This window comes from Artemia franciscana, chromosome 2 (assembly GCF_032884065.1).
Source record: "Artemia franciscana chromosome 2, ASM3288406v1, whole genome shotgun sequence".
Taxonomy (NCBI): domain Eukaryota; kingdom Metazoa; phylum Arthropoda; class Branchiopoda; order Anostraca; family Artemiidae; genus Artemia; species Artemia franciscana.
This window is the reverse complement of record NC_088864.1, coordinates 29,851,813-29,864,683: the sequence shown is the minus strand read 5'-3', so window position 1 is coordinate 29,864,683 and position 12,871 is coordinate 29,851,813. Positions and strand designations below refer to the sequence as shown.

Genomic DNA, 12,871 nt, shown 5'->3' with positions numbered 1-12,871 from the left:
AGCCCTACATTCTTAGTGAAGACGGGCGTCTTGCAAGGTTACGCCACTGCTCCTTAGCTCTTCAACTGCATGATAAACTGCATCACGACTTCCACAACGTATCATCTTTGATTCAGTTCTTCAGTTTGGAGACCGGGTACTTATTGATACTCGCTTCCCTGATAACATAGTCTTAGTCTCTGGCACAGTCTAAGAAGTCACTGGAGCTCTTCATATGCTTTCAGAAGAAGTCTCGAAAGTTTGCCTGCAGATCAACTGGTAGAAAACCATTATTATGCTTATCGAGTCCATCATGTCACTATCTACTGTAAAAGAAGTCAACATCGGGAGCAACACAATAGATTTTGTTGAAGGCTTTACTTACCTGGAGTCCGAACTGTCGAGGAATGGTCCGATCACGAAAGAGCTTACATCTCGAATAGCCAAAGCGTCAGCATTTGTTAGGAGGCTGAATAGCATTTGGTGAAAATCAGTTATAAGCTGCCCTACTAAAATGCGTATTTAAAACGATTCAGTCAGCACCGTGCTGCTGTATCGAGCAAAGACGTAGCCAGCCGCTAAATCTGTTCTCACCAACGTCGAGTCGCTTAGATAAAACATCTTCGAGAAATCGTGGAAGGATACTGGGTGGAAATTCAAAGCCTAGGTGGAAACGAACTCCTCGCCAAAGCCCTCATCCCAGTGGAAGAAGCCGCGAGCTTGGGAAGCGGTAGGTCAACCTGGAGGTATCTGATTCCATCGTTCTCTTCGTCGGACTTCCGACAAGAGCCATAAGCTATATTCTGTCAGTGGAACTTGAGTATAAACTGACCGTAATTTATAAGCTGTTAATGTCAAACTGCCAAAGCTCCAATCCTGGTGTTAAACAGCTCAACTCAATTTTGGCTAAACCGCCTTAAGTTTAATGAAACCTTTTCAAATCTTCTTAAGAAAGGAATTTACCAGTACACAAAAAAAAAAATTAAATAAGGAAGCATGATAACTATAGATTTGATTGACCTTTTGGTAAAAATTAGTAGATGACTTTAAATATGTCAATAGCTTGGTATATAAAAGCTAACGAAAGGTTAGTTTTTAAGTAAAGAAAAATGTAATCTTTTACCAATTGTTAAGCATAACACTGTCTATTCAATGCTCTTACAGTTAAAACAATTTGTTATGTAGAAATTGAACATAACACCTTCGCCGGTTGTACTACCAGGCAAAGAGTGATCGAGGTTTTGCGTACGAAAAACAAATCAATAAACTGAAAATTGTTTGAAAACGAAGAATATTTCGACAGTAAAGGAATGTACAAAAAGCCAGAGTTCTAAGTTTAATTATGGTCCTATGTATAGTTTACATACACACTTGCTTTTGTTATTGTTCCCTAGTGGGTAGGGCTGGGTTATAATTTTATCTTTCTTTAAAAGGTCTACATCCACAATGATCTTTCACTAACACCGGAATTCAGCCTGTTCCAGAACCCGGCATTAACTAATGCTAGTGATCGGATTTCAACATTCGCAATGGCTGATTTAAACACTGAGATCAAATAATACTGTAACAATTCTATGTGCTTGTATTTGTCTTTGGCTCGTGTGGTCCTTGTTTCTCTTGTCGTGCAAATGTTCTTGAACTCTCACTAGCTCCATTACTCACTAGCTCACTAGCATATTTTAGTAGGTTCTTATTCACTATTCTGCTTATTATTTATTCTTCATCTTCTTCTTGTTTGGATTAGTGTAGAGACGCTTTCGCATTATCTCATCAGCAGAATCGAATATGCCCTGGAACATCAATGAAAGCTGTTTAAGGGGTCATTTTAAAGGAAACTTTTATATCGAGTACCTATTAACAAAATACGATCTTTAAAATAAAACGACTTTTATGACAAATAAACTGCATTTTTATTTTCAATATGACGAATAACGTCACAACCATAGGCTGCAAATATAAATGACGTAAAGACGAGAACAAGGCGATATTCTGGGGAGGAAATTAGAGACTGCAACATGATACAGAAGATCAATTGAATACCTAAAGAAAATAAGATTAATTAGTACAGGAAAATGAGCTCCAAAAAGAGGTCGACCCGAAACAAATTGCAACACAAATGATTTTTACACCATCTTTTAGAGAAAAAAAACTGAACAACATATCCTTTTTCGCATATTCTGAGTCGACGCAAAATAACCGTTTTTTGGCTTTTAATGCTATTTTTTCCGTTATTCGAATAAAAATCGCAATTTATGTGTACATCGGTTTTTCTTGAACTGAAGTATGATTCTAACCCAAAATAACATGGCGAGACCGAAAACGAAGTCAGATTTAGCGTAAGAAGCACCATAAAAAATGTAACTGTATTTTTTTCGTCTTTTTTCGCCTAAAAAATACAATTTTCGTTGTAGCCCGATTTTCTTGAATGAAAGTGTGGTTCTGACGTAGAATCACGAGCTGAGACCGAAAATAGAATCAAATAGGTTGTTCACTGAACCAGAAAAAAAAATCGTAATCATTAATGAATGATTAACATTTTTTTAGAAAATAATTAGGGAAAGTGAATTACAAACCGAACTGGTTTTCAGTGGTCAGTATCGTAAATCACACTTAAAACACTCTTCGTATACTATTTAGGGTCAACCCATAGTGTCTAATCTTCACAGTCTATTAAATAGAATCAATCTTATAAAAAATACAAAATAGAGAATCAGATTCCGACTAGTTTCACAACTTCTTCATTTGGAATGGATTAACGACTAGGGTTCTAGGTTCTCTTCATCATTGTTGCTGTCGATTTTTGGGGAGTTGGAACTCATTGTTCCCTTGCAGGTTCTGCATGCTGGAGTACAAACTAAGCCGTTTTTAAAGCAGCTACACCTCGCTGAACTACACTGTACACGACAGGAGCACTTCACAATCTTTAGGAGCATACGCGGGGCTGGTGGGAGGTCAGTTGTTAATGGGTACAAGAAGTCATCTTTATTCTTCCATCCCCATTCCTCGGCTTTCAGTTCCGGATCAGGCTCCCCGGTCCATACCTGAACTTGATAAAAAACTCTATAGCTATGAAACTTGGCTGCATCAGAAGTTGGTGGCAGATGTTCTGGGTGAACAAAAGAGTTTGCCGTTGTCACTTTCTTTTCAAAAACTTCTCTGCGGAGTTTGTTCAAGTTTGTTCCTTTCGACGAACCGTATATGATCAGCAGGGCGTCTTCACCAGCGGTCTTGATTTCCTCCTTCGAAGCGGACTTCTGCATGAACACTGCAGCTGATTTTCGGAAATCATTGTCTTCTATCAGTCTCTTCAGTGCAAGACCTTTTCCCACACCGTGGACTCGCTAAGTAGAGTCACAGCCTAACAGGGCGTGAGCAAAAAGAATCAGATGACAAGTATCTTGTTCCAGCTTCTCTTTCAGGGTGTGTATGTCCCATATTCGGGGAGCTTTATTCGACTTTGGCTCAGGTGCGAAGAATAGTTTCTTGCTTGACAAGTCACAGTGGTAGCATAAGAGAACCAACCAATAGATCGGTATCGTCCCCAACTACGGCAGTGTCATGATACCGTGAAGAGGCAACAGCAGCTTCCACAATCAGGACATCTGCGTCACCTGATGCCTGGGAGACAGAGACACCCTTTGCACGGAGATGATCAGCCAAAGCGCAGATGAACCTGGCTTTGTTTTTCTTGCAAGATAAGAACTCTTCTTTCTTCACCTTGAGCTGCATATCTGCTGTGAAGAAGATCTCACGGCCAACTGTACAACTCCTCTGCGAGTGAGCCATATCTTTTATGGAAGCCCCACCATCGTAGCCGTCGAAAACGATAGTGGCAGAAGGGTACTTTCCTGTCACGTAAGTTGCATAATGGTCTAGAATCTCCAGGTATCTTTCATTTTTTGTCCATGGTATCCTGTGCAGCAGAGCTCATTCGTCTAGGATATATCGAGTGCCTTCGGGGAGGGGAAATGAATGCTTCTCAAGGTTGCACGCCTGGGCTATGGCCTTCGCATGTTCTGGTTTGTTCGCAGTCCGGAGCATGCAGGAGCTGTCAAAAAGTGACGCTGGGTAGGAACACAGTTCGTGTTGAAAGTACTCAGTTTCCGTAAGATTGATCCTTTTCGCGATCATGATAAACCTCTGAAAAAGAAGAGTCGGGTCTAGTCGTTTGCAGTCTCCGCTTGGACTTTGCTTGGTCGTCATCTGGATTGCCTGTTGTTTTCGTCGAAACACAAAGTCAGAGACCAGCTGTCCAGACATGGCGTCAATGACTTTTAGGCCATCATCTTTGGCAGAATCAACGTTGGCAGACGGATAGGCAGTTAGACCATTTCCTATGCTTCTTAACTGAACATCTCCCTCAAATGGTGAACCCCTTTCCAGAAACTCGATAATCGTCTGTGTATCTTTGCAGTCTCTCAGTTGCATCGGCTCTGACATCTCCTTGTGCTGATCGCTTGTAACGTACAGAATTTGTGAGATACGTTCCATCAGAAGGTTTACTGTAGAGTAGACTGGTCGCGACAAAACCCATAAGGACCTCTGAGCCTCTGTCATGCCGCTGCCGTTGGTAAACCACCAGAGGTTTTAAGAGAGCGCATAAGCTCCTGTTCAATAACAAGATCTGTGGAGAGTCCAGCCCAGAATCTATCAGAACGTCTTACTACATGCATGCCACTCTGGAAAGCCTGGTAGACCGTAGGATGGGTATCTTCGAGCTTGTCCATTCGCTGGAGGTAAAGATGGCATGATTTCGTATAGTGGTTGTGTCCTGCAGCCGCCAGGTAAGGTAACATGTCTGAGGTAGACTTCAAATGGATCTCCCATGTTCCAGATCGTTCTCCTTTTACAAAGTTTCGTAGAATCGCAACCATGTCCAAACACTGGAACCAAAGCTTTGATGTTCGACACTGGAGCAGTTCTTTTCTCTTGCTGCTGATGAATTCCTGTATTTTTTCTAAGGAAGGATTGCCTTCTGCAACCTCAGCAACTACTTCCTTATTCATCAGTTTCTCGTATAGGTTTCTGAGTTCCACAATTTCTTCGGATTGTAGTCTTGGCTCATCAACACTAGCTTGGTTGTCGGCAAAAACCTCAGAAAGCAGAATGGCGTGTAGCGCAGCGTCAATAAGTAAATGTCCACGTACTGCTCTAGCGATCGCTTTTCCGCTGAGAAGGTGGGGAACAGTATTGGGCGCATGCACGTGTTCAAGAACCTCTCTGAGTCCTGACCCATCCATGATGTAACCCACTGCTCCAAGAAAACTCATCATGGTATGGAATCCGCCAAGTTTCAGGACGACTTTTGAAAGTGCACTTCCTGGTGAAGCCGCTTTGACCATTTTCATGGCTTTCCACAAGGTGTAATTCAGGGGACGATTGTCTTCTCAATAGATGTCGCTGTAAAAAAAAAAAAAAAAAAAAAAAAACAAATAACTTAAACTGACCTGAAACATCCAAGAATTTGACGCAAAGCAGTAAAGTACAATAATTTGTCCTTTAAACTTTTAAAGTATTCAGTTCCGAACCACCATTATAAAAACCGACTTCTTACCTGCGCTAATCATTCATCAGAACACTAGCAGATTCACCGGAAAGTATTACTCGACTCTTAGATGGCGGAATTTCGAATAAATTTTTTTCTCGGGGTAGATGGCGAATTTAAATAAAGGTTATGACCGTCACTGACCGGAACTAGTTTTCTACTCGACTTTTTGGCATTACTTGAGGTCTTCGTCTAATTGATTTCTCAGTCAAATCTTGGGAATAAACTTTGAAATTTTTAAAACACTGAGTGATGAATGTGACGATTTTCATTTTTATTGCATTACGTAGCCTTCGAAGTATCTTATACTAGTGCCTAGTTCAGTTATTTTTACGAAAAACCGATCATTTGTTGAATAACAAGTGCCGATTGATTGTCTTTACAAAAATTACCGCAACGCATATTGATGATAGTGAAACTTTTTTGTTTTGCACCAGACACCCAATCTGACTTCATTTTCTGTCTCAGCTTGTCATTCTGGATCAGAATCATACTTCATTTCAAGAAAAACGGTCGGATACTAAAATTATATTTTTTTCGGAAAACGTAAAAAAAAATCGCATTAAAAGCCAAAACACGGTTATTTTGCGTCGACTCAGAATATTCGAAAATGGATATGTTGTTCAGTTTTTTTTCTCTACAAGATGGTGTAAGAATCATTTCTGTTGCAATTTGTTTCGGGTCAAACCTCCATTTGCCTCTACTAAATATACCAAGACGAACGTAGTTCGTTCTTTACTAGTACCTGTTAAGAAAAATCCTAAGGCTTTTTCCCGTGTGCGACATTCGGCCTTTAAATAGATTAGGGTTAGGCTGAGTCATTGCTCGTAGTAACCGAAAATGATAAATGCGTTTTGAAACATTACTGTCGAATGATTCATATATAGAACTGACCACTGGTACTTCACATATAGAAGCGATCACTGGTACATTTACATGTAGGATTGAACTTGCGATTTAGTAAACTGTAATGCAATTGATGCAATTTAGCAATCAGTGAACTGATTGCAATTTAGTAGAGGAAGAACCACGGCCCATAATAAACAAAAATAATTAAACTGAAACCCCTTAAATCGGCGTCGGACTGAAACAAAAAGTAAACCAATGGAACTGTCTTTGCCGAAAACATTATACAGGATTCTTACAGTTCCTTGGCTTAGACAACAAGGATCTAGATAAGGTCCAGGAATTAGCCAATCTTCTTCTTCTTCCTCTTTTTATTTAGATTAATATGGAGATACTTTCCCATGATTTCGTCACCGGAATCAAATTTGGCCACCCTGTATTACCAGGTTGAGATCAGACTCACTGTACCACTACAGGACTGGAATTAACCAATCAGAAAATTCTATGCAAAATTTTGGTTGTTTAGTGTTGCAGAGGGTTTCATATCAGCTATGTCCAAAAAGATGAAGAAAACTTGTTGTCTCGGTCCAGTTCCGGAAACTAATTTAATCTACACTGTGGCTTTTGTTTCAACTGATTTCCAAAATTAGTGTTAGTTAAATCTCGGTATTCGTAAAATCTTCTTGTGATTGGGCCTTTATTCAGACAATTTCCAACGGCAAATTTTCCTGGCATTTTGCGTCTATTCGTAAGCATGACAAATGCCTGCCTGTCAACTGTGTTTTTTTTTAAGGAAGCCGGGGAGGGGTATATCTTTTAAATTCGGCTGTGAAAATAGAGACTACCTCTGCGATCAATTTTTACATTCTACATCTGAAAGTTTAATTCTTGGTTTTTACGGCTTTTGAGGACCATGGCCTGGACTTCCTCTAATGTTTATCAGGTTTATTTTTTTGTGAGGGTTGGATAATAAATGTTGATTTTAGGGAATCTGGTTACATCCGTAGTACAGCACTAGTCTGTATAAAGGATTCGTATAGGTAATGGAGATTATAAAACTTTCAAAATTTGGTTGAAACGAATTGGAGGAACAAAATATCTATTTAGATGGAAAAATAAACGACGGGACTTAAAATGAATTGCCGAATTTTTTTTTCTTACCGTGATGGAAAAACGCAAAGGATTTTTCTAAGGATAAATTTTTAAGAAAGGTCTTAACTCTCTATTCCGCCTAGAATAAAGTAATAACTGTTAATGCTGTAAATAAATTAAATAAAAATCTTCAATGCTACTAATTCTTGAAAAGGGAAGCTAATTGATTTCTCATGAACTTGCCTGGAAAATAGTCTTTACAGTCACAGTAGTTACTCAAATGCACAACTTAAAGCAGCAATCGGTGATTTTTTCAACATTTATCTTTTTTAAACATTCATTTTTTATGAACATGATTTTTTCAACATTCAAATCAGACTGTTAAGTATATTAAAATATTGGATTTTCTGCAGTATTTAGGATACGTTTTTGTTTCAGCATGGTAACACTGATGAGGGGGGCTTCAGACATAATGAAGCAGCAGTCCAATATTCAGGATTCTGAAACTAACAGAGAAAAGAAAGCCCGCATAATTTGGCAGAAACATGGTAGGAAAAAATGATATTAATTTCACGGAAAACAATTGGCAAATGAAGGCGGGAATCAAATCACTTTAAACAAATTCTTTAATTTTACCACTTCTTGAGAATGGGAGAATGGGACAAAATCCTCGTTTTTCACCTATTTGGGTTTTCTCTTTTGATTTATTATGTCCTTTCTTGTTTTCATACGTCTTGAAAATGGGGGCGTACTGATTCGGGACGAATCTGTCAAGAGAAAATAGAAAGAAAAAAAATCTTTAGGGTGATAATAATTGCTCAAACACGCATTTCAAAGCAGCAAAACGGTGATTAATTTAGATTTTGAAAATGTGCTAATTCGGGATAGAGTTACAGGAAAATATATAGAGGAAAAAGAAAAAGATCTAGACACCTTGGATGTGAAGGAAGATTTATTTTGTGAGGAGAATTAGTGACAGCACTAAAAGGATTAAAAATAATAAGGCTCCAGGTTTTGATAGTGTGGTTAGTGAGTTTCTTAAATACCGTGAAAATGAGGTTAGAAATAAGTTACTGAAGATAATACATATGATTTAAAAAAAAAAATGGGAAGTACCTAGCTATTTTAGGAAAACCCTAATTAAACCCCTGTATAAGAAAGATGAATAAGAGTGAGTGTGTTAATTATAGAGGCATTAGTCTGGTTTCTGTTTGTAGCTAATTACTTAGTATGATAATGCTTTTTACAATCAGAGATGCGTAGAAAAAGTATTAAGAGAAGAACAGTGCAATTTTAGGAAGGGTAGAGGATGCGTCGACTGAATTTTCACTCTTAGATTAATAATTGAGATGTGCCTGACTCATAAAACACCTTTGGTCCTCAGTTTTGTAGATTATGAGTAAGTGATCGCTTCATCTGATAGAAGAGCTTTAGCGACGGGCCCATCCATGTATGATATACCAGACAAATATATTAAAGTAATTAGTGTTACATACGAGAATAACACTGCTTAAGTTAAGGCAGGAAACAAGGTTAGTAGCTGGTCTTGTATTAAACAACGAATTAAGCAGGATTGTTTTCTTTTCCCATTTTATGGAACATTTTGAGGAAATTTCTGTTAAAGAGCACAGGAAAGGCAACGGGAGAATACGGAATCAAATGGGGAAAATGAACTTCCCTTGACTTAAACTATGCCGATGATTTAAGCTTCCTAGATGGAAGTGTGAGTAAAATGAATGAACTTCTTGAGATTTTGCAGTTCAGGGTGCTAGAATAGGTTTGAAAATTAATGTTATGAAGTGTAAGTCGCTAAGGCTTGGAATAAGCGAAGATAAAAAGGTGATGCTGGGTAACGAAAGGATCGATTAAATGGACAGCATCATTTACCTTGGTAGTATTATTTAGAAAAGGTGGTGGGAGCCGTGAAGATGTAAAAAGTAGAACAGCCAAGACTCTTTTTGTTTGTTTTTTCACAGTTGATTTTCACAGTTGATTGAAAAATTCGGAAGAATAGGAATGTAAATCTGCGAATCAAGATTAGTATATTAGAAGTTAAAGTGATGACAGCGGTCAAATATGGTTCTGAAGCATGGACGCTCCGACAAACAGACCGTCCATGCCCTATCCGCGGAATTTGCTAGATGTTTTCCAGAGAAAATGCCTACAGATTCTTTTGGGTACCCGACTGACTGACCGTATTTCACTCAGTCGGCTGTGCGAAAAATGGGGTTAAATTCTTTCTTGGGCTATAATGATAGAAAGGTTGAAGTGGTTAAGGCGTGTTCTGCGAATGAAGGATGACAAATTCCCGAAGATTGTCCATTTCGGCCAGCCATGTAAGGCTAAGCAGAAAGCAGAACATCCGCGGTTGGGGTGGAAGGATAGCGCAGAGAAAGATTTAAGGGGAATACAAACTTCCTGGGAGGGTTTAAAAAGGGAGGCTTTGAATAGATTGGGATGCAGAAGGAGCGTGCGTAGCCGTGTCGGCCTCAGGCGGCATGGTGCTGCAATTTGTTGTTAGTAGTCATAGTAGTTTCTGACCAAAAACTTCAAATAGACAAATAAACTTATAAAAAAACCAAATTTTCTCAGATAGGCAAACAATTGGGTTTGAAAGTGGGAATCAAATAAATTAGACAAATAATCTTAAGTTTTACTATTTTGAGATGGGTGGCGGACTGATTTCGCACGAATCTATCAATAGAATCAAAGAAAGAGAATAAGGTCTTTAAAGCCGCGATAATTCGTTAAATTCACATTTTAAAGCAGTAAAAAGGGAATTATGTTACATTTATCTGACCAAAAATGGAAATAGACAGACTTGTCAAAATGTCAATTTAAATTTTTCAACACAAGACCTCTGTGGGAGGGGGGGGGTAAATTACCTTCGGCCCTCACGAATGCTTCTTCAGAAATGTCACAAATAATGTTTCTGCATATTCTGCTTCCCTTAGTCTTTCCTCAACTTTGCATATTCCTGTTTTATTATCTGTAATAATTGCATATGTATCTTCTAAAGGCATCTTTATGGGTCTTGCAATTATTAGAACTCTTCTTTCAATGTTAATCTTTGCATTTTTTTTTTTTATCATAGTTTTGTTTTGGGAAGAACTGGAACGAAGAAACCGTAAGACCCTAATATTTTTGTATTCTAAATTTTACTTAGGAATTTTATTTTATGATATTTTCAGTTCTGTTAAGTTTAAGTAAAGAAAACGGTGACTGTAACATTAGTGTTAGGTGATCTATATCATCAAGTCATAGCATTGTATTTTATCATACTCCGCATTGTTCTTTTGTCTCATAAGATATTATTACACTAATGTGAACCTAAAATGGAAGTGTGAGAGAGTTTTTCCTTCCCAGGTTTTACAATTCTTTTGAATAGCCATCACATTGTTATTTCCTATTTTGTTTTTAGGAAATGACTGTCGTGATGCCTTTGCCGAATTCTTCTTTAAGTGTGCAGAGCATCCTTATGTGAGTGAAAACGACAGGTCTGTTGTTTTGCCGCTTTTAAGGACAAATACGAAAGATGTTTCATGTTTAGCTTGTACTGAGATAAGGTAAATAATTCCTTAAATGTCAGATAAGTATGTCATGCCTGCTATTGTATTATCTGTTTCATTGCATATGTCTATTATATTCAAAAATATGCTTAATTGCCAGATGCTTAGAATGTAGCGATAAGTTCACCTTATTCACCGAAAAAAAAGGAAAAATGCTTCATTCAATTGGGGTGTCTATTAAGAAAGCTACAAAGCTGAATATTCGGGAAATTTATTGATGATGTATACCTGCAAGTTTGACTTTCATTTGACTAGTAACCGATAGTCAGTTTTCAATCATTGAAAACCTTATTTTATCAAGGAACAAAATTTGCCGACGATAGTCGTTCAAGTGGTGTGAACTATACTGTTTTTCTTTCCACAATGCACTCGAGTGAAAAGTTTGCCGAAAACGTGAAATCTTAGAATACAAATGTTTAAAGCTACTCTTGCTACAGGTGTTCTACAAGGAATGGACCCTTGAAAATAGAATGAATTTAGGTTTAGTATCAAACAGTACTTTGCAACGAACTGTAGCACGGAACGACCCGGCTCAATACTAATCGAAACTCTAAAAAATGGAATTTTGATACCAATAGTCACATCAAAAGAATCGCATTTTAATGCTGATTTTAAATATATAAGTTTAATCAAGATCAGTTATACCCATCAAAAGTTACGAGCCTGAGAAAATTTGCCTCATTTCAGAAAATAGGGGGAAACACCCCGTAAAAGTCATACAATTTTAACAAAAATCACTCCATCAGATTTAGCGTATCAGAGAACCATATTATAGAATTTTCAAGCTCCTATCTACAAAAATGTGGAATTTCGCATTTTTTGCCAGAAGACAGATCACGGATGCGGGTTTATTTGTTTTTTTGTTTGTTTTTTTGTTGTTTTTTTCCCCAGGGGTGATCGTATCGACTGAGTGGTCCTAGAATGTCGCGAGAGGGCTCATTTTAACGCAAAATAAAAGTTCCAGTGCCCTTTTTAAGTGACCAAAGAATTGGAGGGCATCTAGGCCCCCTCCCACGCTCATTTTTTCCCAAAGTCACCGGATCAAAATTCTGAGATAGCCATTTTATTCACCATAGTCGAAAAACCTAATAACTATGTCTTTAGGTACGACTTACTCCCCCGCAGTCCCCGTGGGAGGGACTGCAAGTTACAAACTTTGACCTGTGTTTACATATAGTAATGGTTACTGGGAAGTGTTGTACAGACGTTTTCAGGAGGACTTTTTTTGTTTAGGGGTGATTTGAGGGGGGAGGGATACGTGGGAGGATTTCCATGGAGAAACTTGTCATGGGGAAAAAGGATTTCAATGAAGGGGGCGCTGGGTTTTCTAGCATTATTTGAAAAAAGCAATGAGAAAATAAATATGAAAAGTTTTTTCTACTGAAAGTAAGGAGCAGCATTAAAACTTAAAACGAACAAAATTACTACGATTATGAGGGGTTTACCTCCTCGTTATATCTCACTCTTTACGCTAAAGTATTTTTAGTAATTTCAACTATTTATTCTACGACCTTTGTGATTCAGTGGTCATTCTTAAGGAATTGGGACAAAATTTAAGCTTTAGGGTAAAGAGCGAGGTATTGACGAGGATTGAACCCCTTCATACACGCAATAAAAACATACGAATATAGAAGTTCGTTACGTAAATTAATTCGTAAGTTACGTATATTTTTTTTTACCAATGAAAATGTTTGTAAAAAATTAAAAGTTCTAGTTGCTTTTTAAGTAATCAAAAAATTTGAGGGCAACTAGGCCTCCTCCCTCGTTCCTTTTTCTCAGAATCTTCCGATTAATTGCAATTAATTATTATGCGAATTTCGTTTTAATTATTTATGTGCGG

General features: G+C 37.9%; 1 protein-coding gene across 3 annotated transcripts in view; it reads left to right on the top strand.

The window, feature by feature from the left end:
- The window catches only part of LOC136039950 (E3 ubiquitin-protein ligase parkin-like), a 71,718-nt gene that overhangs the window by 40,742 nt on the left and 18,105 nt on the right, over positions 1-12,871 (top strand). For all 3 annotated transcript variants that reach the window (XM_065723970.1, XM_065723961.1, XM_065723980.1), the window contains one exon: positions 10,884-11,028. In XM_065723970.1, coding sequence (XP_065580042.1) covers positions 10,884-11,028 — 145 coding nt within the window. The remainder of the gene's footprint in view (positions 1-10,883; positions 11,029-12,871) is intronic.